Raw genomic sequence first — 26,104 nt, forward strand, 5'->3', positions numbered from 1 at the left:
TGTGGACCCGTAGAAGAAGGCGTGCCTAGTAACGCGGTTGTCAGGAAGACAGTGGGGATAAAACGTGTGCATCGGTATGATTTGTTTACCTTTATGCCTGATATGCCAGCAGAGTTTATGAACACGTTACGTGTCGATATATATTTCGGGTCTTAAGATCGATATCAGTTTTGTCCAGGTTTATCGTCCTGGATCTCCTTCATCGTCTAGGTTGGGTGGAGAATTTTTTCTTCACTCTGTCGTCTCCAGGATGACCGCAGGATTCAAGACCGCAGTTTTAAGGTGATGCTTAAGCTTTATTACTTTAAATATGCAATTATAAAAAAATATGCAGTCAATAAAAGTGTTTGTTTTTGATGACAGTGTAAAGAAAAGTAGAAATCTACGTGTTAACCTGTCCTGTTGGGATATTGTCTGTTTGCATAACTTCGCCACAACGTCTCATAATTGTTTCCATCTTATTATAATCACAATTGCGAGACAGACACCATAAGTATGTAGCCTATAATGACTTGTATTTTTTTAGAAGTGTGGTTTAGCCTAGGTGTCTTTTTGGAGCCACTGTACTGAAAATATTTCCATTACGTTAACTTGGTAAAAGAATTATGGACTTTTGCTATGACAACAAAAGAGTTTTAAAAATGAATGCATAGTGCATTAACCATAGACCAAACATATACAGTTGCTGTAAATATGATATTTACCCCTAGTTTCGTAGACAAGGCCTAAACCCAGTCTAAAATGCATGTTTGAGATGTATTAACGTTAACTGAAAGCAACTTGCACTGTATCTTAAAATATGTCAGTGTCATTGTTTTGTTTTTTTTAAGGCAAGTTTATAAAAGCTACTTAAATGCCCTTATTGAACTAAGGCCCAATCCTGGCTTAATCTAAGCCCTGTCTGTGAAACCGGGCCATGATATCCCCTTAAATAAAGCAAAACAAAACAAGACATGTCATCCCTGCTGCTCTAATGTTTTGGTATACAGTTTTGAAATTATACTTAAAGTTAACAATTAAAAGTGTTTCCTTTTTCCAACAGAAGCAGCAATGCACATTCTGGAAGAGTGATCTAGCTGACTGACGTCTCATCAGTTGCTATGGGTACGGCGTCTTCTCTGGTGAGCCCCGGTGAGGTGATTGAGGATGCGTATGGTGGTGAGGGAGGAGAGGCATGCGAGATACCGGTGGAGGTGAAGCCAAAAGCACGTCTGCTGCGGAGCTCCTTCCGCCGCGGGCCTCGTGTCATCGGCGCCAGCTTCAAATCCACCGGATCGGTGGAACTGGAGTATGCAGCGGAGTATGAGCGCCTCAGGAAAGAATACGAGATCTTCAGGGTCAGCAAGAACAATGAGATCGCCTCCATGCAGAAGAAGGAAGCCAAGCTGGATGAGGAGAACAAGAGGCTGCGTGCTGAGCTGCAGGTTTGAGAGAGAATAAGATAATCTGACTTTTTTATGTGGGTCAATGGCAAGTAAAAGTGGTGGCTGAAGAAATAAAGAAAAATAATTTAAAAATCTAGTTTAAAACAAATGGCAAATTCTTGGACGTGCTGTTTCAATAAATTTTTCTATCCATTCACTGTTTCTATTCGTTTTTTAATATGCCTTTGCAAAACTTTCACACCATCTTCAAGAAAAAATGAATTTCCTGAAATTGAATGGCTCTGAAAATGTACACTATGCATTTGAGTGTACACAGCTTAATCTTTTTTATACATAAAGGTTTAAATAACATATTTTTCAAGGTAAAATTTATATATGAAATTTATAAATGTGTATATATATATATATATATATATATATATAGCTCTGGTAAAAATTAAGAGACCTCTGCAAAGTTGTCAGTTTCTCTGGATTTACTATTTATGCTTGCGTTTGAGTAAAATGAACATTTTTGTTTTATTCTATGAAATACTGACAGTAAAAACATTGCCATTTAGAGCATTTATTTGCAGAAAATGACAACTGGTCATATTAAAACAAAAATATACCATGTTTTCAGACCTTGAATAAGTAAAACAAGTTTATATGCATTTTTTAGGTCAAAAGGTCAACATCTTTCGATTATTATTTATTTATTTTTTAAAGCAGATTTCTGCATGTTGGTTGCAACACATGACTTTGATTTGGTGGACAAAAGTTTTTCAAATATGAAAAAGCAGTGAAGCAGTTTTTTTCAAGAATTTAATTCTTTTAATAATGTTTTCCCCTTCATTTTGATATCCTTTTCTGGTTGTCAGGCTCTTCAGAAGACTTACCAGAAGATTCTTCGAGAGAAGGAAAGTGCCCTGGAGGCGAAGTATCAAGCCATGGAGAGAGCTGCCACTTTTGAGCACGACAGAGACAAGGTCAAACGGCAGTTTAAGGTGTGAATCATTCTCTTCTCTCTTACACAGGAACATTAAGAACTGACATTTGTACCTTGCACAGTTCTAAATCTGCCCAAGCCCCCTCTTTTTCCTTTTTTTTAGTCTTATCTCTTTACCCTGTAGCTGCTCTAGTTTCAGTCTTCAGTTTTTGAGATTTCAGGATTCCCCCATTCAGATAGATAGGACTTTGTCTTGGATGCCCGAAACAGACTTTCCTTGAAAGGGACTTTTGATTCTTTACCTTACCTTTCCTTCATCTTCATCTCTGCCCTAAATCACCCGGCAGATATTTCGGGAGACTAAAGAAAAGGAAATTCAGGATTTGTTGCGGGCAAAACGAGATCTGGAGTCAAAACTTCAACAGCTGCAGGCTCAAGGCATTCAGATTTATGATCCAGCAGACTCGGATTCAGATGACAACCACACCACTGTCACTAGTAAGAGTGTGACTGATAAGTTTCACAAAGGAAACTATATTTTTACACCTTCTGAATAAAATTATGATGAGTAAAGTAGATTTCTTGCACTGACAACACTTTTCTTTTGAAAGAGGAAGTTGACTCTTAGGTTATCTTATTTATTTATTTTTTATATATTTTTTTGAAAAATATCTATCTGTCCATCCATCCATCTCTTTATTTATTAAAAAAGTACAACTTTTCTACTGTACCGCTAAATATCTTTAAGCATAATTTCACAAAACTCTAGATTGGAGCTTTATTGCGAAACCTAAGTTTTAAATCGAACCATCCAAGCTTTTATTGCAGTGCTATACTCTGTGTGCAGCCGCAGGAACTCAGTGTGAGGACTGGAGTGGTGGTGTGTTGGGCAGCGAGCCATCTATGGGCAGTATGATGCAGTTACAGCAGACACACAGAGGTCCGGAGTTTGCCCACAGTCTCATCGACGTGGAGGGGCCGTTTGCCAATGTCAGCAGAGGTGAGTTTGCACCTGTGTTTGTGTGTGTAGGTGTGCTTGTGTATGTGTTGATGTTCGTGCCTGTGTGTTTCAGATGATTGGGATGCAGCCGTGGCTAGTCTGCTGCAGGTTTCTCCTCACGTCTCTCAGGCTCTGTGGAGTAACACAGTCCGCTGCTACCTCATATACACACAGGAGACCAAAGCAGAGCTGCAGACCTTTATACAGGTACACGTGCTCCGATAACACCTCTTATTTAAATGCACTCATTCTCACGTTTTAGCTGCATCTATTTGTCTCTCTCTTTCAGAATCATTCTTTGAGGCTGCAGAGGTTTTGTGAGGGTTTGGGTCATTTCTGCCTGAACGTGTCATTTCCTGAGGAGAAGGCCGCTCTATATGCTGCTGAACGCAGGCAGGAGATCGAGAGGAGCTCTGTGTGTGTGCTGCTACTCAAGTCTTCAGTATCCAGGTGACACTCTGGGCCCTATCATACACACGGCCCAATGCAGCACTAGGCACGATGCAAGTGTTTTTTGCTAGTTTTAGCCCGACGCAGTTATTTTCATGTCCTGCTCCACGTTGTTTAAATAGCAAATGCATTTGCACCTATTTGTGCGCCGTGCTGGTCTGAAAACGAGGTGTGTTCTGGCACATTGTTTGCGCGTTGCTATTTTGAGGCAACTGAAATAAACTGCACCATTGACCAACTGAAACCTGGTCTAAAGTCAATGGTGCAGTCTATATTTTTTTGTTATTTAAAGGACACATTAGTAATCTGAGCCTATGGGTGGGTGCACAACGCGCGTACACTCTGCTCATTAAACACACAGGGACGCGCAGCAGCGCACAAACTAACCAAATATTAAAAATAAAAGGATTATAATGTAAAAGATTAATATTGTGTGCTTAAAGATATGGTGGAATCCGACTTTTCCCGTAGATGGTCTGCTTGCGTGCTTTAACCTCACGCACGAGCAGATTCGTTTCCTCTCTGGAGACGCGTTCAGTCTTTCCACTTGCAAATTACGCCATGTAAATTGCAATCCGCCATGTCGCGAGTGCAACTGGCTTTTAAAGGGAATGGGAGATGAGACTTAGATTGGTTTATTGCATTACGCCCATAACACACCCATTACTCATTAAAGGTCCCATTCCATGGATTATTTTATTATTTTATAATGTTTCCTGGGGTGCCCTTATAATGTTAGTATGTTTTTTAGATCAAAAATTGTTATAATTTAGAAATAAAAGGCATATTTCCTAGCCTGATTTCATCCCCTGAATAGAACGCTCTGTTTGAAGGGGCGTGTCTGCTGTGAGACTTCAGTGTAAACGCCCTCTGCTGTGATTGGCTGACATGCTTGCATATGAAATATCTGGCATTACATGTGGAACTATCTGGAAAACTTTTACTATTACAGCTATTATACGTTTTACTATTACAGCTATCGGGATTAACGAATCGTGAGAAGTTTTTTAAGTATTTAGATCTATTTCAATCACATAAAAGGTTGCAGTGATGAGCATTGAGCAGATGACAGTCTGTTGATCGCGTGAAAAAAGATCTTATCATTGCAACGCAGTTTCTGCACTCTCACTAATGATTTCACCCATGCAAACATTAGGTATATAAATACAGTAAGCGCTTCGTTGTGCAGTGTAACAGCGTCATTGATTTCATAACGAGTTTTGGCAAGTGTCCAGATAAACTCGCGCTGTGTGATTGACAGCTTGGGCAATTGGAAACTGATTGTTCTTTGATCGCTTTCTGTATATTAATCACAGTTTAAGTAAGATTATTTTCATCCTACTAAGAGAAACGATGTGAAGTTTCTCTTACTGGAATATAGCTGAAATTGCCCCCTTCGTCAGTATGAAACGCTGAGAGAAGCCTGCTTGATATTATCCCAGGTTAGAAAAACAGTCCGTGGTGAAATGGACAGAGCAAACTAACAACTTCGAATTAAACTGTTGCGGTATCCGATTATAGATAAACATCAACCACGCCTGTTGACATTTCGCCATCAATACGCCTGTGTTCCTGTGGGCGGAGGTTAGTCAAAACACGGTTCTAGTGACGTCATTAAAGAAGGAAGTAGAGGGGTGTAGTCCAATCGAGCCGTTCGTTGTAGTCAACTACTGTTAAATAAAATATCTCGCTTGGCATTGAACTTTGAGCTTTATAATTTTACAGATATTATTTATACTCTAACAACAACATTACACACTAACTAAAGTTTGAAACATGGGAGCACGAAGAACGGGACCTTTAAGAGAATAGGTACAACACTTTTAGACCATGCGCCGGGCGCATCGACCATTTTTCCCATCGTTAAACTAGCAAAAGTGGATTCGGACACACCCTAAGTGCACTTGGGCCGTGCGCTTGTGCTTAGATCGTTAAAATAAAAATCTTTCTTTCACTTTTTATGTTATCGTTGACATGAATCTCATGTAACTGTTTTGCTGTTTTAGTTGTGTTGTAGAGGATGTGGAGGAGGCGTTTGTGAAGACACCAGACTCTCGTCCTCTCTTGCTGTATTTGCGAACGGGTGACAGAAAAGGAGAAAAGGAGGAGGTGTCCACCCTCAGTCCAGCCACCAGAGACCTGCTGGAGAGAGTTAACAAAGCTGACAAAAGTGCCAAACTCAAGGTTGAGTCAAATGATTCAAATGAGCTTAAAAATGCAATTTCTCTTGAAAGTTTTAGAAGTTTTAAGGACAATTCACACTGCACTCACACTGGAACAGACCAGCTTTGTGATGCTAAGATTTTACCCTCATAAGCTTTTCAGAAAAAAAGAGTACTGAAGTAAAGCACAGTAAGAGTGTAAAGTTGTTTTATTTTTTATTTTTTATGATACAGTATAACACTACTTTCCTGAAGTAGTAGTAACAATAGAATTTGGTATTTTTGGTATTTTAAGTCATTTAGATTTTATTTAGAACTTATTTATCTATAAACTTCTCTATTTCATTATCACACACGCTGCCTGGCCCAAGTCACTGTTTAGATTTAAAAAGGCAAATGCTTAAGAGTCTATTATATATATATATATATATATATATATATATATATATATATATACACTCACCTAAAGGATTATTAGGAACACCTGTTCAGTTTCTCATTAATGCAATTATCTAATCAACCAATCACATGGCAGTTGCTTCAATGCATTTAGGGGTGTGGTCCTGGTCAAGACAATCTCCTGAACTCCAAACTGAATGTCAGAATGGGAAAGAAAGGTGATTTAAGCAATTTTGAGCGTGGCATGGTTGTTGGTGCCAGACGGGCCGGTCTGAGTATTTCACAATCTGCTCAGTTACTGGGATTTTCACGCACAACCATTTCTAGGATTTACAAAGAATGGTGTGAAAGGGAAAAACATCCAGTATTCGGCAGTCCTGTGGGCGAAAATGCCTTGTTGATGCTAGAGGTCAGAGGAGAATGGATCGACTGATTCAAGCTGATAGAAGAGCAACTTTGACTGAAATAACCACTCGTTACAACCGAGGTAAGCAGCAAAGCATTTGTGAAGCCACAACACGCACAACCTTGAGGCGGATGGGCTACAACAGCAGAAGACCCCACCGGGTACCACTCATCTCCACTACAAATAGGAAAAAGAGGCTACAATTTGCACGAGCTCACCAAAATTGGACAGTTGAAGACTGGAAAAATGTTGCCTGGTCTGACGAGTCTCGATTTCTGTTGAGACATTCAGATGGTAGAGTCAGAATTTTGCGTAAACAGAATGAGAACATGGATCCATCATGCCTTGTTACCACTGTGCAGGCTGGTGGTGGTGGTGTAATGGTGTGGGGGATGTTTTCTTGGCACACTTTAGGCCCCTTAGTGCCAATTGGGCATCGTTTAAATGCCACGGCCTACCTGAGCATTGTTTCTGACCATGTCCATCCCTTTATGACCACCATGTACCCATCCTCTGATGGCTACTTCCAGCAGGATAATGCACCATGTCACAAAGCTCGAATCATTTCAAATTGGTTTCTTGAACATGACAATGAGTTCACTGTACTAAAATGGCCCCCACAGTCACCAGATCTCAACCCAATAGAGCATCTTTGGGATGTGGTGGAAGAGGAGCTTCGTGCCCTGGATGTGCATCCCACAAATCTCCATCAACTGCAAGATGCTGTCCTATCAATATGGGCCAACATTTCTAAAGAATGCTTTCAGCACCTTTTTGAATCAATGCCATGTAGAATTAAGGCAGTTCTGAAGGCGAAAGGGGGTCAAACACAGTATTAGTATGGTGTTCCTAATAATCCTTTAGGTGAGTGTGTGTGTGTATATATATATATATATATATGTGTATATATATATGTGTATATATATATATGTTTGTATATATATGTGTGTATATATATATGTGTATATATATATATATGTATATATATATGTGTATATATATATATGTGTATATATATATATGTGTATATATATATGTGTATATATATATATATATATACTCACTCACTCACTCACTCACTCACTCACTCACTCACTCTCTCTCTTCAGGACTTCAGATGCAAAAGCCAATTAATAGGTAATTTTCATTGCCATTAAAGTGAAATAACTGAACATAAACATACAAGCTTGATAAAAATGTAGAAGAAAATTTCAGATGGTACTTAGAGGCTTTTGCATCTGAAGTCCTCATATATACAGGTGCTGGTCATAAAATTAGAATATCATCAAAAAGTTGATTTATTTCAGTAATTCCGTTAAAAAAGTGAAACTTGTATATTATATAGACTCATTACATGCAAAGTGAGATATCTCAAGCCTTTATTTGTTATAATTTTGATGATTATGGCTTACAGCTTATGAAAACCACAAAATCAAAATCTCAGAAAATTAGAATATTACATGAAATCACACAGTAATTACACAGTAATCTCATGGTCATTGAACCAGGTTTTGGTTCTTTTGGCAGTGTGGGCAGGTGCAAATCCTGCTGGGAAATGAAGGAAGCATTAAGTGCTCTGAAAATGTCCTGGTAGACGGCTGCGTTGAATCTGGTTTTAATAAAGCACAGTGGACCAAAGTCCTCTTTTCTGATGAGAGCAAATTTTGCATCTCATTTGGAAACCAAGGTCCCAGAGTCTGGAGGAAGAATGGGGAGGCACACAATCCAAGATGCTTGAAGTCCAGTGTGAAGTTTCCAGAGTCTGTGTTGGTTTGGGGAGCCATGTTATCGGTTGGTGTTGGTCCACTGTGCTGTCCACTCAACGCAGCCGTCTACCAGGACATTTCCAGAGCACTTCATGCTTCCTTCAGCAGACAAGCTTTATGGAGATGCTGACTTCATTTTCCAGCAGGATTTGCACCGGCCCACACTGCCAAAATAACCAAAACCTGGTTCAATGACCATGGGATTACTGTGTAATTACTGTGTGATTTCATGTAATATTCTAATTTTCTGAGATTTTGATTTTGTGGTTTTCATAAGCTGTAAGCCATAATCATCAAAATTATAACAAATAAAGGCTTGAGATATCTCACTTTGCATGTAATGAGTCTATATAATATACAAGTTTCACTTTTTTAACGGAATTACTGAAATAAATCAACTTTTTGATGATATTCTAATTTTATGACCAGCACCTGTATATATATATAGCCAATGTGTGACTTTTTATGACCACTTAGACTCATTGAATAAAGTCCTTTTTTCTTTTTTTTTTTTTTTTTAGATTGCATATACTGTAAATAAAAATCTGTTTTTACAGAAAAAAATCTGCCAGCTGTGGTTGCCAGACTAATCAGTAAAAATCTAATTGTATCGGTCAAAGAAGCCCCAAGAAGGTTGTGGTTTAAAAATAAACATTCTGACATAAACACTCAGTCAGCTACACTGTTTACTTCTGAATATTATAGTTTGGTTCCAAAACGTGATAAATCCATTTTGATTAATTTGAGTAAAAATGTGTTTTCTTTACCAAGAAACCAACAATTACTATAAACACACACAAAAACTGATTTTGCACGGGCACTTTGCACTGCTCCCTGAATCGACGCGCTTATTCATTTGTGGATGTTAACTGAATCTGTAAGTCAGCTATGCTGTTTACTTCTGAATATTATATTTCATTCTGGTGCGCTTAACGTTATCGCTGCTGTGTAATAGTAGCCTATGCTATTCACCAACTAAACATTTCCTATTCAATGCGTTCACAGTCTCTTTCTCGGGCACCAAACCAACAATTATTAAAAACACACACAAAAACTGATTTTGCACGGGCATTTTGCACTAGTACAGTAAAAATGTAAACATATTTGCAGAACAACCTGCAAATTTTACACTTCAAAGCTTTAAAAAAACGGTAAATTCTGCAGCCCTTTTCTGCTGAATTAGCAAGTCCACACTGCTACTAAAATCTGTTTTGTATCTAACATATACTGGCAACCACCATAATAACACTGGTGGTAAAGAGAAAGCCACACAATACTTTTTCAGAAGTTGATGAAAATACTAAGATACTGAAGGTGCACACAGTGGCATGCACTCAAATACAAAACACCATCATGGTAACACACATGAGTCTAAAATAATGCAATAACTATTAATTTAACAACATAAGATGTAACATAAACCCCTAATGTACATAACTGATAACAAAAATCTGAGAAGAAACATAATTATTAAAATGAAATCCATCAAATGTGGTGTCGTAAATAACAAGATGATTTGTTCTTTTTTACTTCCAAAAATGGATATAAGATATTGAGGTGTGCAGTTCACTTTTATTAATTGTTTTTGGTTAATTAATTATTCTTTGCTGCGTGTTTTCTGCAGGTAGTGGATCATGCAGGGTCTGTAGAGGAAGGAGCTGATCTTATCTTCTCTCAACTTGAAAGAATTATCAAACAGGTACACACACACACACACACACCCACAGGAACTTACAAGTGGGTGTTGTGGTTAAAAATATGTTGAAACTTCGTAAGTACTCACATAAAGTGATAATGCACTATAAATATGTCAACTTAAACTTTTAACTTAAAACTTGGTAAATATTAGGCAACACAGATGTTGGTTTAAACTTATAAGGTTTTACTCATTGCTTATCAGTGTCAGCCAATATGCTGGGATCATTTTACCTCATAAATGTTTATTATTTTACAAATATTTGATATACTGTATGATAATTATATGCAGTGAACTTGAATATGTTTTTAGGCCTACACACAATTACAATAGGATCAGCCTTATTGCACTGGTAAGTGAAAATGACTGCTCAGTCTGGTTTGGCATTGAAAAACAGGTAGTGGGTAACTTTGAGGTTCTATATCATTTCTACAATATAAAATTGACCCAGCCACCAACACAACAGCTAAGTTATAAAAACCACTTTGAAAATAACCAAACATTGCATAAAAATATAAACATTGTTTAGAGTGTGGTTCACTATTTGAGGTCCTGAAAGAGGAACTTGTCTTCCTTGTAAGATTGCCTGATTTTCAACAAAGATTATTTTTTAGAAGATTCTCTCTCTGTCTTCAGGAGTTGTTGGGATTGGAGTTAGAGGAGAGTGGGGCGGAGGAGGAGAGGGAAGAGGAAGACTCTGGTGATGTGCTGTGGGATCTTCATGATGAGCAGGAACAGATCGAGGCATTCCAGCAGGCCTGCAGCGCTGCTGCAAAATACAGCTTCCAGAAGGCATGGCCTCTATCATTTTATTTATTGATCATTATTGACTGAGTTTACATGCACCCTCATAATGCGATTATAATATAATTTTGGTAATATTGTGATTAAACTCTACCTCAAGCAAACACAATACTTTAATCAAATTGAAGCAATTAAGCTCATAATCATATTAAAATATGTGGCATATTTTGATTATAATCACAATAAACAGGCATGTAAACACTGTAATCGAATCGATTCCATTCTGACCAAAGTGTACATGAGTTTGTGACTTTTTTTGCTTTGTGACGTGGTCATGCGCAGATTCGTAAACATAAAGAACACTGAAACTATATAGAACAAGACATGATTGTGACAATGTTATGTTCCGTTTAGTTTCATTCTCTTGGATTTTCTTGTCACCGTTTTGCTTGAGTTCTAGTTTATAGTTTGTTTCCATCCTTTCTGATTAGTTCTCACCTGATTACCTGTTTCTTTGATTACCATCCTCTGTGTACAGTATTTAAGCCCTTAGTTCTTTAAGTTCAGTGGTTCCCAACCTTTTTCAACTCACAGCTCACACAACCAAACATATGTTTCCGCGGCCCACTGCAAATATTTTAACTGACCCCGCTATTTGTGTCGGGTCAGTGACTGAGCACTCAGAAGCAAAGATTGACCGTCTTTATTGAATAAACTAGCAGTGAACAGAAAATGTAGATAACGGGTCAACAAGCCTCGATAGACTCGGGCTGGCGCTGCTCAGGAAAATGGCAAAATCAGATCCAGGCTGAGGTTGGCAGCAGGTAGACCGTCAGTGGAGCAATCAGTCAGACAGAACAGGCAGAGCAGGGTCGAGACGAGCAGAGTAATAGAAATATCGATATACTTGCACTGCAGTCCGCCTGCTTCTTCTCAAGCAGGGAGATAACTCCCTCGAGGATCACAAGAGGGATATCTGAGATCAGACGTTCCTCACTATCCCGACTGGTCAAGGGCACGCCTGCCCATGGAAGGTCCTCAAGGAAGCTCCACCGCAAGTGTGGAGTGGGTGCTGGTTCAGTGTGAATCCCCATAGACTGTCTGGCTCGCTGATGTGGACTACGCCCCATTCTGGACCTAGAGCTCAGCCAGCTGAACTCTACTGGTTCAGCCCGGTCCCAAGTCGTCTTCGTCTCTGCTGGTTCAGCCCGGTCCCAATGTTACACTTAAAGACACACTTCAGAAGTTAATCAATCACCCATTTATTCATGTACACCATATTTCACTCTACATCGTTCGTGCTCAACCAACAACAACCGCACTTCCGGGAACTTCATAATAAGAGTCCCCTTTTTCCTTTCGGTAAACAGTCATGTGTAATCTTAAACAATATTCAGCACAGAGGTATACATGTGCATGGACACATTTTTTTTTATGTCTTAAACTTAACACCAAGTTGTCTTTGTCTCTGCTGGTTCAACCCAGTCCCAAGTCATCTTCGTCTCTGCTTGTTCAGCCCGGTCCCAAGTCGTCTTTGTCTCTGATGGTACAACCCATTCCCACGTCTTCTTCGTCGCTATTGGCTCTGCCTATCTCCAAGTCGCCTTTATCAACATTGGTTCTGTCTAGCTCCAAGTCTCCTTTGTTGAAGATAGTCCTGCCTCGCCAACCAGTTCCTTGGCCTCGCCTCTACTGTCTCCCTTCAGCCCCTTGGCTCCTTCAGTGGTTCTACCCTGCTGCTCAGATTAAGGTTTGAAACCTCAAACCGTCAGGTCCGCCTTGGTTTGAGGGTCCGTAAGCTCCACCTTGAGCCTCTGAGCTGACTCTTGGCTCCACTGTGGTCTGTTATCCCTCAGGCTCCGCCTTGGCCCTCCAGGCCTTCCGTGTCACCCTGGGACTCCACTCATTATAGCTTCACCTCTGTTGATCAGGCTCCTGACTGAATCTTGGCTTCTCCCTCAATCGGCTCTGCTGTGGGCTTTTGTCCTGGCTCTGCTGCAGGTCATCCTCTGGCTCCTCCCTCAGTCGCATCCTACCTGGCTCCTCCCTCCATTGTCAGCGCCTTGATGTTTACCTCTGTCATCCCCTACTTGGTTACATCTGTCTCCGGTTCCACATACTCCTCTGGAACCCCCTCCATCCCGCTTCCTCCGCGTATAATTTTTGGATTTACACATGCTTCCTGTGAGAAAAGGCATCACATATTTTTGGGTGCTGAAGAAACTGAGTTTAGGCTGACAACATTGCACGACATGCATATAATGCAGTTTACTGATGGTCAAAAACATTGTAATGGAGTCATTTTAGGTCATCACTGGAAAAAATCCAATACGTCCATAGAAATATGTTTTGCATTTAACAAAAGTATATTAAAACAGTGGCCAGTAACACACCTACTGTATGTGAGTTCATCGTTTGTGCTGTGCATTGGAAAATGTCAATAATGTTAAAAACAACCATAATTCTTAGCGGATAATCAGTATAATGAAAATTGCATGTAAACAGGAGTGAAGAGGTTTGCTCATGTCATGTAAACTTCTTACTGCGTCCTTACTCTGATTAATGGAAAGAATCACATTATTGGTCCATATATAATTGAGTTATTGATAAAGTATTTTAACTAATGAGTAGACTCACAAGAAATCTGAAAAAAAATCTGTGAAAAATTGATGAGAGCTGGAAGTGCTACTCATATTGATGGGTAAAAGTAGTATCAGAGCAACTGAATGTTAAATAAACTGCACAAATGGCAGGAAATGTATAAATTCTATGAGTTGAATGTTATATTGGTTCTTTTCACAGTATGTCGACCGACTCAATGACATGGTAGCCGCCCCTCCTCCCACTCCACCGCTGCTGGTGTCTGGTGCACCCGGATCGGGCAAATCTCTTTTGCTGGCTAATTGGTTATTTCATCTTAATTCTAAATATTAGGTATTATTGCACAATAATTCTCTATGTCAATTATCACACAATAAACAATTTGTCATTTCTATGCAGGATAGAGTTACAGCAGAAACACTCTCCCAATACCCTCATTCTTTATCACTTCACGGGACGTCCGCTCTCTACCAGCACAGACCCTGTGCTCATCATTAAACGCCTCACAGTGAAGGTGAGATCCAGACACACACACACACACACACACACACACATTTTACTCTGTTAGGCTCTTTAAACTGTAAAAGAACAGAGGCGGACAGTAGAATCAATTTCTTTGTAACTAGCGCTTTATTACATGCAGCCTGCACTATTGGAGGCTATTTGCACTGGAATTGTTTTTTACCATTGGCATATTTAACCCTAACATTACCAGAATCCTGGGTTTCTTGTGTCACACTGTTCATACTTGGTTTTAGGTGGTTGATTTACAACATTCTCACTGTACATTCGTAAACCCTGGGTTAATGCTCTTATATGCATGTATACAAGCTTGTCTATCTGTGAAAATATTGCCATGTAAAATGTTCTGTTAATCTTAAAAAATGTCCCTCAGGGGCTGAAACTATGCACATTACAATTACACTACCGTTCAGGTAGTGCAGTCTATTGTGCTCAACAAGGCTGCATTTATTTGATTAAAAAAAAAAAAACAGAAAAAGTTACATATTATTAGTTATAGTTTAATAACTGTTTTCTATTTTAATATTTTCAATATAATTTATTACTGTGACAAAGCTGAATTTTCAGCAACCATTGCTCCAAGTCTTCAGTGTCACATGATCTTCCAGAAATCATTCTAATATGCTGATTTGGTGCTCAAGAAGTATCGTTTATTATTATCAGTGTTAAAAACCATGATACATTTTTTTTTTTTTTCATGATTCTTTAATGAATAGAAAGTTAAAACTAAAAGCATTTATTTGAAATAAAACTATTTTGTAATATTATAAATGTCTATGAGAAAACAGTAGTTAAGTAAGCATCTGATCATAGCAAAGTGGTTATGTTTGCACAAGCTCTGCAATTCGTCTGTAATGTCACGTCATGTTTATTTATACAGCACTTTATTCAATAGATTGTTTAAAAGCAAGCAGTTTTACAGTATTAAACATGAAATAAAGTGTCTGTCTCTTGCAATTAGAATTACAACTTCAGTTTTTACTATAAAGCGGCTCTCCAGTGTATTCATGTGTTTACTTGAAGAACAGAAGAAATGAACTGGAGAAAAATCAGAGCACACCTACCTATTACCTAATTGTAACAGAACAGTGGTAGTTCAAATGTGTTTACCAGCCGGAGTGAACTTTTCCGGAACTGTGAACTGTTTGTCCAGCTGTTTTGGCCTGATTTTGTTCGAAATGATATCACACTAGTTTGTTCTTCGATTTCACTTGAACTGTTGTTCGGTGAACTGTTTCCCAAACAATTTATAGTCTACACATTACTTCAAAAGTTAAAAGTAAAACAACTTCTGTTAGAATCACCAGGTGTAAATAATGTTTAGCTGAAAGGTTTCTTCAGAATCTGATAATGTGGATGAAATTTGTTAGATGGGAAGGTGAAAATAACCACAAGATCCATCCAGTCATGCAAGGAATTCAGAAGAATGAATGGAAAATCAGGAAGCGATGAAGTATCTTGTTAAAATATTCTTGAAATATACTTGCAGCCCTGTCACAACCTGAAGCCCTGAGAAATCATTGTATGCAGAAAGAGGAAGTCTAACATTTAATAAGGTTAACCTGTTTTCGTTGGTGGTGGTTTAGTCTCCTGTAAAGGGTTTGGTTTTAGTGTAGAGGTGAATGTTATATAAAGGGTTTATAGGCACACAATTTAAGCTTAAATTTAAATTTAAGTTAACTGAACCTAAAACTTTCCTCTGAACCACTTTTTCCACCTGTATGATCCCTGTAGCTGCTCCAGCATTTCTGGTCTATCTCCGGCCTCTCGATGGACCCTTCTAAGATCCTCGAGGAGTTCCCACGCTGGCTAGAGAGACTTTCCGCACGCCACCATGGAAACATTATAATCATCATTGACTCCATTGACCAAATACAGGTAACGCTTCCTTACATTAACTTCCTCATTGAGCTGTGGTGTGATCATGTTTAGAGATCTCTGCTACTAAAGAAACACAACTAAACACCTACATGAGTTCAAATTGATTGATTTTACACTGTCACTTTGTCATAACAGTTTACATAATGCTAAAATTGCTTATATAGATAGATAGATTAATTGATTTCAGCAAGTATCTATCTTATTTATCTGATCTATTTATCTATCTTATCTTATTCCCTCCTATTTTTACATTTACATTTGTTACATTTTTTTAATTATTGTTTTTTATACTGTACATTATAATGTTGCCTAAATTCACTTTAGCATTTAAAATGATTTATTTCGTTTTTAGTGTTTTATTTTTAATTTATTTAGGCAAAAATAGTATAATTCAGTTGTCAGTTGTTGATTATAGCATAAAAATAATTATCAGCATATCGTTATCTGCCCAAATTTTAATATCTAATAATGTTCTTCAGCATGATTCAGTTTGTCATTTTTTGAATTTCCCAGAATGCCGAGCGGCACATGAAGTGGCTGATTGATCCTCTTCCTGCTAATGTGAGAGTTCTGGTGTCAGTTAATGTGGAGACCTGCCCACAGGCATGGAGGTCTGTGATGCACAAACACGCATAACTAATTTAATTTCAGATATTATGAATGTATACAATAATATACACTGGTAGACAATCACAAAACATACAAAACTATTTAGATTGTGGCCCACACTGCACCTGGACCCACTCAATCCTAGAGAGGTGAAGAGTGTCATCAGCACAGAGTGTGTGAACACCGATCTCAAGCTCACCAAAGATCAGGTAAACATTAATGTCAGCCTGTGTTCGTCTGTGTTTATGTATGTGGCGTTTGAGTATCTGTCTGTACTGCTGTCAAACAGGAAAAAAAGTTGGAGAGACACTGTCGTTCAGCTGCAACATGCAATGCACTCTATATCTCTCTACTGGCCAGACTTATTACACAGTAAGTAGATGTGTGAGTGAGTGGATTGTGGATTTTTATAGTGTTTGTAAATTTGTGTCTACTTAAAATATATTTCTTGTTTGGTATTTGTATTTATGGCTCTGTGTGTGCGTGCAGTTCTCTTTATGTATATCAGTTTTTGCATATCTATATAAGTCAGTGTATTTATGGAGTGGTGGGGGAATGAAAAAATAAAGATTTAAGTTTAATCTGTCAGCTCCAGATCCTCCTGGACGTTGGACATGACTCTACAACAGTGCGCGTTGTGTCAAGACACAGTATCCCTATACAGACTGGGCCTGAAGTTGGCGCTAGACTCACTCAGCACAGATCAGGAAAAAAACATCATGAAAGAGGTGACCTGAAGCAGAGAATCACTCAAAAACCGATTCAGTGCACAAGTTACTGTTTTCTGTTATTAATTTGTATTTCTCCTCATGCAGTTATTGTGCCTGGTATGTGCCAGTCACAACGGCATCAGTGAATCAGAGGCTTTGGAGCTGTTCCCAGACCTCAGTTTTCCCGCTCTCACCTCACTTCTCTACAATCTGGAGAGACTCCTCATCATTACTTACGCCTGTGGACTCATTCGCTTTCAGCACCCACAGGTGTGTGTGTCTCTGACCTAACTGTACAAAAATGTCCTAAATATGGTACTGTGATCTTTCTTGGGTGAAGATCTCACTTTCACATCCCATTGACGGAGAAATAACTGAAACAGAAGTAAATTAAAGTGAAACTGGTTTGTGCTGGTGTACTGTATGTTCAACCGTGTATCATTTCCAGGCTTGTGAAGCGGTCAACCAAGAGTTTCTGGATGGGGGCAAATGCTGTGGATCCTACAGAGAGAAAATCATCCAGTTCTTTAGTCAACAGCTGGAGTAAGAACATCTCTTACCCCCGGTTTCACAGACAAGGCTAAATCCCAGACTAAAATGCATGTTTGAGCTGTTTTAACTGAAAAGCAACTTGCACTGACATACCTTAAATTCATCATTGTATTGTCTCAAGATGCACACCAGTAATGTTTTTTTCTAAGGCACATTTATAAAAGCTATTTTATGCCCTAATTGAACTAAGGCCTAATCCTGGCTTAATCCTGTCTGTGAAACCAGGCCTTATGTGTATTGCAGGGATGTAATAAAAATTGGTTTTTTTTTTTATAAATGGTATCATGTTTATTTACAAGCGAGCACCTCATGATCAAGTGTTTTATAATGTCTCATTGCGTTTTGGTTCATAATATTATTGTACTGTAAAATAAAAGTATATTATAATAATAATAATAATACAATAATTATTACATTTTTATTTTACAGTACAATAGTATTATTGCAGTAGCAATTTAATTTGGATAATTAAATAATAATAAAAAAAGTAAAAAAATAATATTTATATGATTAAAATCATTGTTGTTGTTAGATATTGTCGTTATTATTGTCCATAGTCATCTTGAATGGGGGTAAAAAGGTTTTCTGACCTAAGCTGATCACATGCCTGATATTGTCTAGGAACAAAGCATTTATCTAAAAAATAGCTGCCATGTTAAATTGTTTTGTCGAATATTTTTTGACGGTTCAGGCAAGACCGAGTGACGTGGAGGGTGGCTGATGAGTTGCCATGGTTACTTCAGCAGCAGGAGGATCGAAGTAAACTCCAGATGAGTCTGCTGAACCTGTTCGTGTCCCAAAACCTTTACAAGAGGTGCATTCTCATGTTCCTGCTCTATATTTTCTTCTGTATGTCTCTAAATGTGTCTGAAATAACATCTGTCTGATGTGTGTTCTTAGGGGTCATTTCTCAGAGCTGCTGGCGTACTGGCAGTTTGTTGGTAAGGATAAGAGCTCGATGGCGACGGAGTATTTCGACTCATTGAAGGAGTTTGAGAAGACATGTGAGAGTGAGCAGAGCATGAGCCGACTGGCCAACCTGTACGAGACGCTGGGCCGTTTCCTCAAAGACCTGGGACTGCTCAGCCAGGTGATGCAGACAAAAAGACTGATGGTCATCTGTATTTAATTTTAAAGCGTGTATAAATGATGTGAATGTGTTGTTTCAAGGCGGTGGCCCCATTGCAGCGCTCCTTAGAGATCCGTGAGACGGCTCTGGACCCGGACCACCCGAGTGTGGCTCAGTCCCTGCACCAGCTGGCAGGGGTTTACGTCCACTGGAGGAAATTTGGAAACGCAGAGCAGTTCTACAAACAAGCTATGGAGATTTGTGAAAACGCTTATGGCCCCGAACACAGCACCGTCGCTAGAGAACTAGACTCGCTCTCGCTCCTCTACCAGAAACAAAACAAGTACACAACTTTTTTCTTGTAGGTGTAGTAAACGATTTCTGAGAATCATAATTGAACACTGTTGATATTTGGAAACAATCCAAACAACCACACCCCTCCCTTCATTGCTCCGCCCCCAAAATGCACAAACATGCAATGCAAGTGTCTCTTTATCACAGCAGAAACGAAGCGAAATAAAGCTTCACAAAAATGAATGCGAAGATGATGAATGAACGACAAGGAGGAACAAAAAATTTACATAGTGCATTGTTATTCATATTTTCCAGCACACCAGCTGCGGAGATGACACTCAAAACTAGTGTTACTCTCATAAGGAACAGAAACAAAGCAACCTCTGCATCTGTTTTCAGGCATTTCCGCTTGGGTCTCTCCGGGGCTGAAAAGCTTTTCTAATATTAACACGGGTCCTAAAGCTCATGCCTGATCATAGCCCTTCTTTTTCCAGTGATATTCCTCTGACCATTTCTCTTTTGTAATGTCTCTAAGGCATCTCTCTTTCTACAGTCTTTCTTCAATCTCCCTGTTCTCACTCTCTCTCCTCCCTCATCATGAGTGTATACGCCCCCTACTGCTGATTGGCTACAAGTGTGTTTTGGTGCTCAGTCCGATCTACTTTCAACAACGTTTCTCAGAAATCGCTTACTGCACATTTAATTTCATACTCTGGTATGCATATATATATATTACAGACACTTTGTTTCTAAATCTAGCGAGCTGCCTCTCTGTCTATGTGGGGAACTATTTCTGAGGCAGCACCCTGTCCGAAATGGGTGACTAAACTGAAACCCTTTATATAGCCAGCAAATGAATTCAAGAACCATGTAAAGCTAGTAAATGTGGAAATATCAGGATATTTCATTTTGATTTACAGGCCTGGAAATCTTAAAAATAGCTAATATAAATTGTTTTAGTATGTCAAATATTTCATAAACTAGAAATTGTTCTTTGTATATTCTATATTTATAGATAACTGGAAAATCATGAAAATTCATTGGTCAAAAGTTGCTAAGCTTTTTTCTAAAGATTTTTTTTTAATGTTTTTGAAAGAAGTATCTTATGCTCGCCAAGGGCAAAACATATGGTAAAACAGCAATATTGTTAATTATTACATTTTAAAATGACTAATTTCTATTTTAATATATTTTAAAATGTAATTTATTAAAATGACAAAGCTGAATTTTCAGCAGCCATTACTCCAGTCTTCATTCTCAAATGATCCATCTGAAATCATTCTAAAACAGTCGAAACAGTTTTCCTTCTTAATATTTTTGTGTAAAATGTGTAAAATTTTATCTAGATATGAGCAGGCTGAGAAGTTGAGAAAGAGATCAGTCAAGATCAGACAGAAGACAGCACGACAGAAGGGCCACATGGTGAGTAAAGGTCAAATAGTAATTTTTAGGGACATTTTGGTCCTACTCAATGGAGTGTGAATTCAGAGAAGTGAAAAACATATAATTGTCATTCCTATACTGTAATTGTGTGTGTTCTCTCTAGTTTGGTTTCACTCTTTTGAAGCGACGGGCACTGCAGTTGGAGGAACTGACTCTTGGCAAAGACTCAGCAGATTGTGCCAAGACTCTAAATGAGCTTGGAGTGCTTTATTACCTACAGAACAACCTGGAGTGAGTAAATCTTTATATTTTAAGATCTGGGATTTTGCCGTTCATTTTTCCAGTCATGGAAAATAAGAAAAATATCTAAATGCCCTGTAAAATAACTATTTGTCTTGGAAAATATTTTAGTGTTATAAAATGTTTCACTAAAACAATTTGTACACACTTTAGTGTTCACGTTACCAACATTTCAGTAGCATTACAAATATCAGTAAAATGCAACTATTCTTGATACAAATTGATTATATATCATTTATATATTGATTAGATTTGAATATCTCCTAAAAATTCTGAACCTCAATGGCATTTTTTGTATCAAGGCAGTGTTCAAAGGTCAAAAAACCATACCCACGAGACCAGTTGTTTATTGTATTTCTCGCAAATAACAGATTGGTCCGAATGGCTTACAACCCTTGTTCATTTACATCTGAGTGCAAATTATTCTCAAGCAATGACCCCTGGTCTTTTGGTTGACCATTATCCTCACCTGAAAACCAATTGTAGGACATTGCCATTTTGATTGTTCTTCAAAGAAGATTGTTCACAAAAAGCTCTTTGTGCAAAGCACAGTTTCATTGTAGAACTCACAAAAGCTTTGCACATGTCATCTGATCACGGAATCATCACAGCAGTGACATCATAGCATGACATACCATTCTCTGAGTATTAGGAGGTCATGTGAGATTCAGAGTTTCTTCTTTACTCAACACCAAAATGCTCTGATATTAATAATACAGCCTTATACATAATAAATGATCACTCAATTCAGTCTCTGGTGAAGAGATAATAATGTAATGTCAAGTAGATCAGTGAGGCTAAAAAGAGGAGCATTAAAACTTGAGTATTGTATTGCACTTGTTGGGCACATAAATGTGCCTTGAAGACAGTTGAAAAGAAGTGTCCTTTTCTGAAAAGGCTTGAGTTTTATTAAATGAGTTTGTAAACCAGTAGTAGTTTATTTACAATATGCATTTCCCATTTGCAGTCATATAATAGGCATTTTAACATGTTGGTTTTTTATAACCCAGCGCCGCAAAGATGTTCTTGACCCGATCCCTGGAGATGCGTCAGCGCGTGCTGGGGCCGGATCACCCCGACTGTGCCCAGTCTCTGAACAACCTGGCCTCGCTCCACAGCGAAAGAAAGGAGTATGAGAATGCAGAGGAGCTGTACGAAAAAGCACTAGACATCCGCAAACGAGCGCTCGCCCCAGATCACCCATCTCTTGCCTATACCCTCAAACACTTAGCAATGCTCTACAAACGCAGGGTGAGAAACCACAGGAAAGACTCACAACACACCAGCTCTGCAGAACATGTAGCAATCAAGTGGCGATTATGCATAGATTATTATTGCAATGTTTTATCTTTTTAATATTGTTAATGAATTCCTGACCCTTTTTAATTGGCTGCGTGTGTGTGTGTGTGTGCGTGTGTGATAGGGGAAGCTGGAAAAGGCAGTTCCTCTGTATGAACTAGCTCTTGAGATCAGAGAGAAGAGCTTCGGGCCCAAACACCCCAGTGTGGCCACCGCTTTGGTTAACCTTGCCGTGCTCTACTGCCAACTAGTGAGAAAACATGTCTGGTTTTGGCCTCCTGTTTATTTGTAAAACGTATCCGGTCCACTCTGTTATTTGATGATGTGACTCATGGGATGTGTGTTTATGTTGCAGAAGCAGCACAGTGATGCACTGCCTTTGTATGAGCACGCTCTAAAGGTATATGAGGACAGTCTTGGCCGACTGCACCCGCGTGTCGGAGAGACTCTGAAAAACCTGGCTGTACTAAGGTGTGCCATATTGTATTAGCTCAGCTGTGCCAATTCATGGCACAATCATTTTAATTCAATTCAATTTGAGTTTATTTGTATAGTGCTTTTTACAATGCATATTGTTTCAAAGCAGCTTTACAGAAAATGCTTCTTTCAGTATTACAGTTATGAAGTATTCTGTCATCAGACTGATGAGCGAATCAAAGTAATGTCGATATGACAGTAATGTACAGCTATAATGTAATATTACAATGTAAGGATAATATGACATTTTAATATGATAGTTTTGAATGCTGATCCAAAGTTGGCATCATCTGGAGTCTTCATCAGGGTTGGCATTGTCTGTAGTCTTTTCAAATAGTATAATATTTACAGCACTTAAATATGGAGTGCCTCAAGGGTCTGTATTAGGCCCCCTGCTGTTTTCATTATGCTGTCCCTTGGAAATATTGTTGTATATTTTATTTTATTGTAAATAATATATTTTAATGTAAATAACAGAGCAAAAGTCTTGTCTAAACCATATCCATCATGACTTGGACCAGTAAGTAGCCACATGGCAACTATCCAGAACACCTTAGTAACAGCACCATTGCAACCACTCTCTTTTTCAGCTATGAAGAGGGAGATTTCGAGAAAGCTGCTGAACTATACAAGCGAGCAATGGAAATAAAGGAGGCAGAGCCGTCTCTGGTGTGTGGTAAGGCCCCCTCACATCACTCATCCAGCGGCGACACCTTTAGCCTACGGAGCCCTGCCCTTCCTCACACCTCAAGGTGACACCTGAACGGGACCCCTCTACACTTAACTACGGTGTACTCTGGCCTCTATTAATGAATCCATATCGGCTACACTTATGTTCAGGCCTGTGCTTGAATGCCTCAGGCATGTGAAGTCTACATGGAACAATCAAATATGCATTGGGATCCAACTCCGTTCCAATTCCTACTGTAATTTACAGTATAAACTATCAGTGTTTCAAATGTATTGCTCACTGCCACTGGGTGCTCTTTTGTCAAAAAGGCAAAACCTGAGAAAGTAAGCATTTTATACTTGTGATTTTCCTGTTGTATGTGTTGTATGTGCATCACATACACCACACACTGTTGAAAGCGATGTGTTACTGTTGTAACACATCACTCTATCGCATCAGCATACCAGTGACATTTCAAGTGCACTGCTGTTACGCAATGAGGTGTTGTAAAATAGAGTTCAGTGAAATCATCATGAACAGAATGGTGTTCTCTTACGAGAGTCCTCTCGTACTGCGTTTTTATCAAAACGCTACGGGAAAAGTCTCTTTTCACGAAATACTGAAGCAAAAAATTATCCTTAATTTTCATACATGTAAAGCGCGTTGCAGCAGTAGTCAGCTGTGGCGAGACGGCTTGCTCGCTCATTGGCTGCTCTGCGGCAACTGCATAAGCCTATCGAGCGAGGCCTGAGATGACGTCAGGCCAATGAGGGCGCTTCGCGCCCTCCTTGCCATTTCCCGCCGAGACGGGTGTGGCTAACCTCTATAAAAGGAGCTCGAAAAGGCTGATTCACTTGATTTTCATCTCTTCAGCGAAGCGCACGCATCGCTGGATCACGAGGAAGCAAGCGTCGTCTGAGGCAAGCACTTCAGCGGGACGAGCCACTTGAAGCCGCTGGCCAACGCCGCCTTCTACTGCCGTACCTGCTGCGCTTTCCGACGCATATCCTTTCATTACCTTCTACTGTTCTTGTGTGTGTGTGTGTGTGTGTTCGCCTTGCGACACTCACCCCCTAAAAGAGCTGCGTCTTTTTAAAGATGCCTTCATGCGGCTCGTGCCGAGCCCCACTCACCGAGGGAGACCACCATGTCGTCTGCGTCTCCTGTCTGGGTGAGGACCATGCAGCGCTCGCACTCGCTGACGGCGGCTGCCCTCACTGCGAGCTTTTGCCGATGGTGACTCTGCGGACTCGCCTGGCATTCTTCTCAGAGCCTGCATTCCCCGCCGCGCTGCCGCGCCGTAAGAAGCGCCGCTCGCAGCGGGTCCCGGAACCCGCTCCAGCCCGACTAAGCTCGCCGGTTCGCCCGCCTGCTTCACCGGCTTCTCCTGAATCACTTCCTGATGCTCAGCGCCCGCAGTCTGCCGCCGCTTCATCAGAGGAAGTCGGTTCCGAGGCCGCGTCGGGGGAAAAGGATTCCTGCTCTCTGCTAGCTTCAGGCAGCGAGGACTGGGCGAGCTCTGAGGATCTCGCGCCTGCTGCCCGCAAGCCCACTACGAGAGCCAACATCGAGAGAGAGCTCATGCGAGTACTCGCGCTGGCCGCGGCGAGCCTCGGCCTCGAGTGGTCTGCACCGGAGCTCCCCTCTCGCACCCGGCTGGATGGTAGCTTCCTCCCTGGTGAGCGCACTTCTCCGGATTCAAAGCCCGCTCCTTTTCTTCCTGAGCTGCATGAAGAAGTTGCGAAGGCCTGGAACGCGCCCTTCTCTGCGCGAACGCGCTCGTCTGTGTCACCAGCATTTTCCTCCCTGGATAATGCGAAAGACCGAGGCTACCTTTCACTTCCGCCGGTGGAACAGGCGATAGCAACCCACCTTTGCCCGCCCTCTGCTGGACGGCGGACTAAACCGGTGTTGCCTTCAAAAGCCTGCCGCATGACGTCCACGCTGCTCGCGCGAATTTTCTCCGCCGCTGGGCAGGCCGCGTCAGCGCTGCACACCATGGCTACACTACAGATATTTCAGGGTGATCTCCTCCGTAAGTTGGACGAGATGGGACCTGAGGCTATCTGCATCGCGGATTTGAGGAGCGCTTCAGATCTAACACTCCGCGCTACCAAGTCTGCTGCACAAGCCATGGGAAAGTGTATGGCTTCCGCCACTGTTGCTGAGAGGCATCTATGGCTGACGCTCACGGAGATGGCTGATTCCGAGCGCAACGCGTTTCTCGACGCCCCGCTGTCTTCCGCTGGCCTTTTCGGTTCTTCTCTCTCCGAGTTCGTGGAGAGATTTACTGAAGCCCAGAAAGCGTCTCAAGCCTTCAAGCACTTCCTCCCGAAGCGCTCCGGTTCTGCAGCGAGTCGTGGAAAACAGACTCAGCGGAGCTCTCAGCCTCAGCCCCCGCCTTCGGCCGCATCCTCACAGCAGCGACAGCAGCGCAGCTCCAGGCCCCGCTCTCGCTCTAACAGCCAACGCCCCGCTCCGCGCGGGCCGCGATCGAGGATTGTGGTGAAGCCGGAAGCCCCGAAGAAGTCCTAGCACGCCTAGGAAAGCGCAGGTGTGTGAGTCCCGCTGCGGCCGGTCTCTCATCCAAGCGCGCCGCTGTTTCAGTCCCAAGACTTGCGACTGTTCCAGCGTTTTCTGCAAGATGCAAGCCCGCTCAGCCGCCCGCTTGCCTGCACACAAAAGCCGTTTTTACGGCTACCCAGATATATCCCGAAAAGAGTGTATTTTCTGGTGTCCCGGCCACGGCCGATGGTGCTATAAGTGTAGTGTCGATGCCCACTCCTCAGTGCCCATCTCTACAC

General features: G+C 40.5%; 1 protein-coding gene across 3 annotated transcripts; it reads left to right on the forward strand.

Moving 5' to 3' along the window:
- Positions 1-23,832, forward strand: nphp3 (nephronophthisis 3). 3 transcript variants are annotated; one of them, XM_079862622.1, is made up of 29 exons: positions 1-74; positions 169-282; positions 1,043-1,424; positions 2,243-2,368; positions 2,658-2,808; positions 3,158-3,310; positions 3,384-3,517; positions 3,600-3,760; positions 5,767-5,944; positions 10,118-10,192; positions 10,826-10,981; positions 13,736-13,839; positions 13,934-14,048; positions 15,791-15,934; positions 16,451-16,548; positions 16,653-16,755; positions 16,836-16,918; positions 17,136-17,274; positions 17,362-17,526; positions 17,705-17,799; positions 18,500-18,622; positions 18,709-18,898; positions 18,979-19,220; positions 20,518-20,593; positions 20,718-20,845; positions 21,865-22,105; positions 22,278-22,403; positions 22,509-22,624; positions 23,221-23,831. In XM_079862622.1, the coding sequence occupies exons 3-29, from the start codon at positions 1,101-1,103 to the stop codon at positions 23,384-23,386; spliced, it is 3,912 nt and encodes a 1,303-aa protein (XP_079718748.1). In that variant the 5' UTR covers positions 1-74; positions 169-282; positions 1,043-1,100; the 3' UTR covers positions 23,387-23,831. The 3 variants fall into 3 exon arrangements, with proteins under 3 accessions (XP_079718748.1, XP_079718749.1, XP_079718747.1); XM_079862623.1 differs by having other exon boundaries at positions 5-282; positions 1,046-1,424; positions 23,221-23,832; XM_079862621.1 differs by having other exon boundaries at positions 5-282.
- Positions 23,833-26,104: the final 2,272 nt, after the last annotated feature.

This window comes from Squalius cephalus (assembly GCF_949319135.1).
Source record: "Squalius cephalus genome assembly, chromosome: 25".
Taxonomy (NCBI): domain Eukaryota; kingdom Metazoa; phylum Chordata; class Actinopteri; order Cypriniformes; family Leuciscidae; genus Squalius; species Squalius cephalus.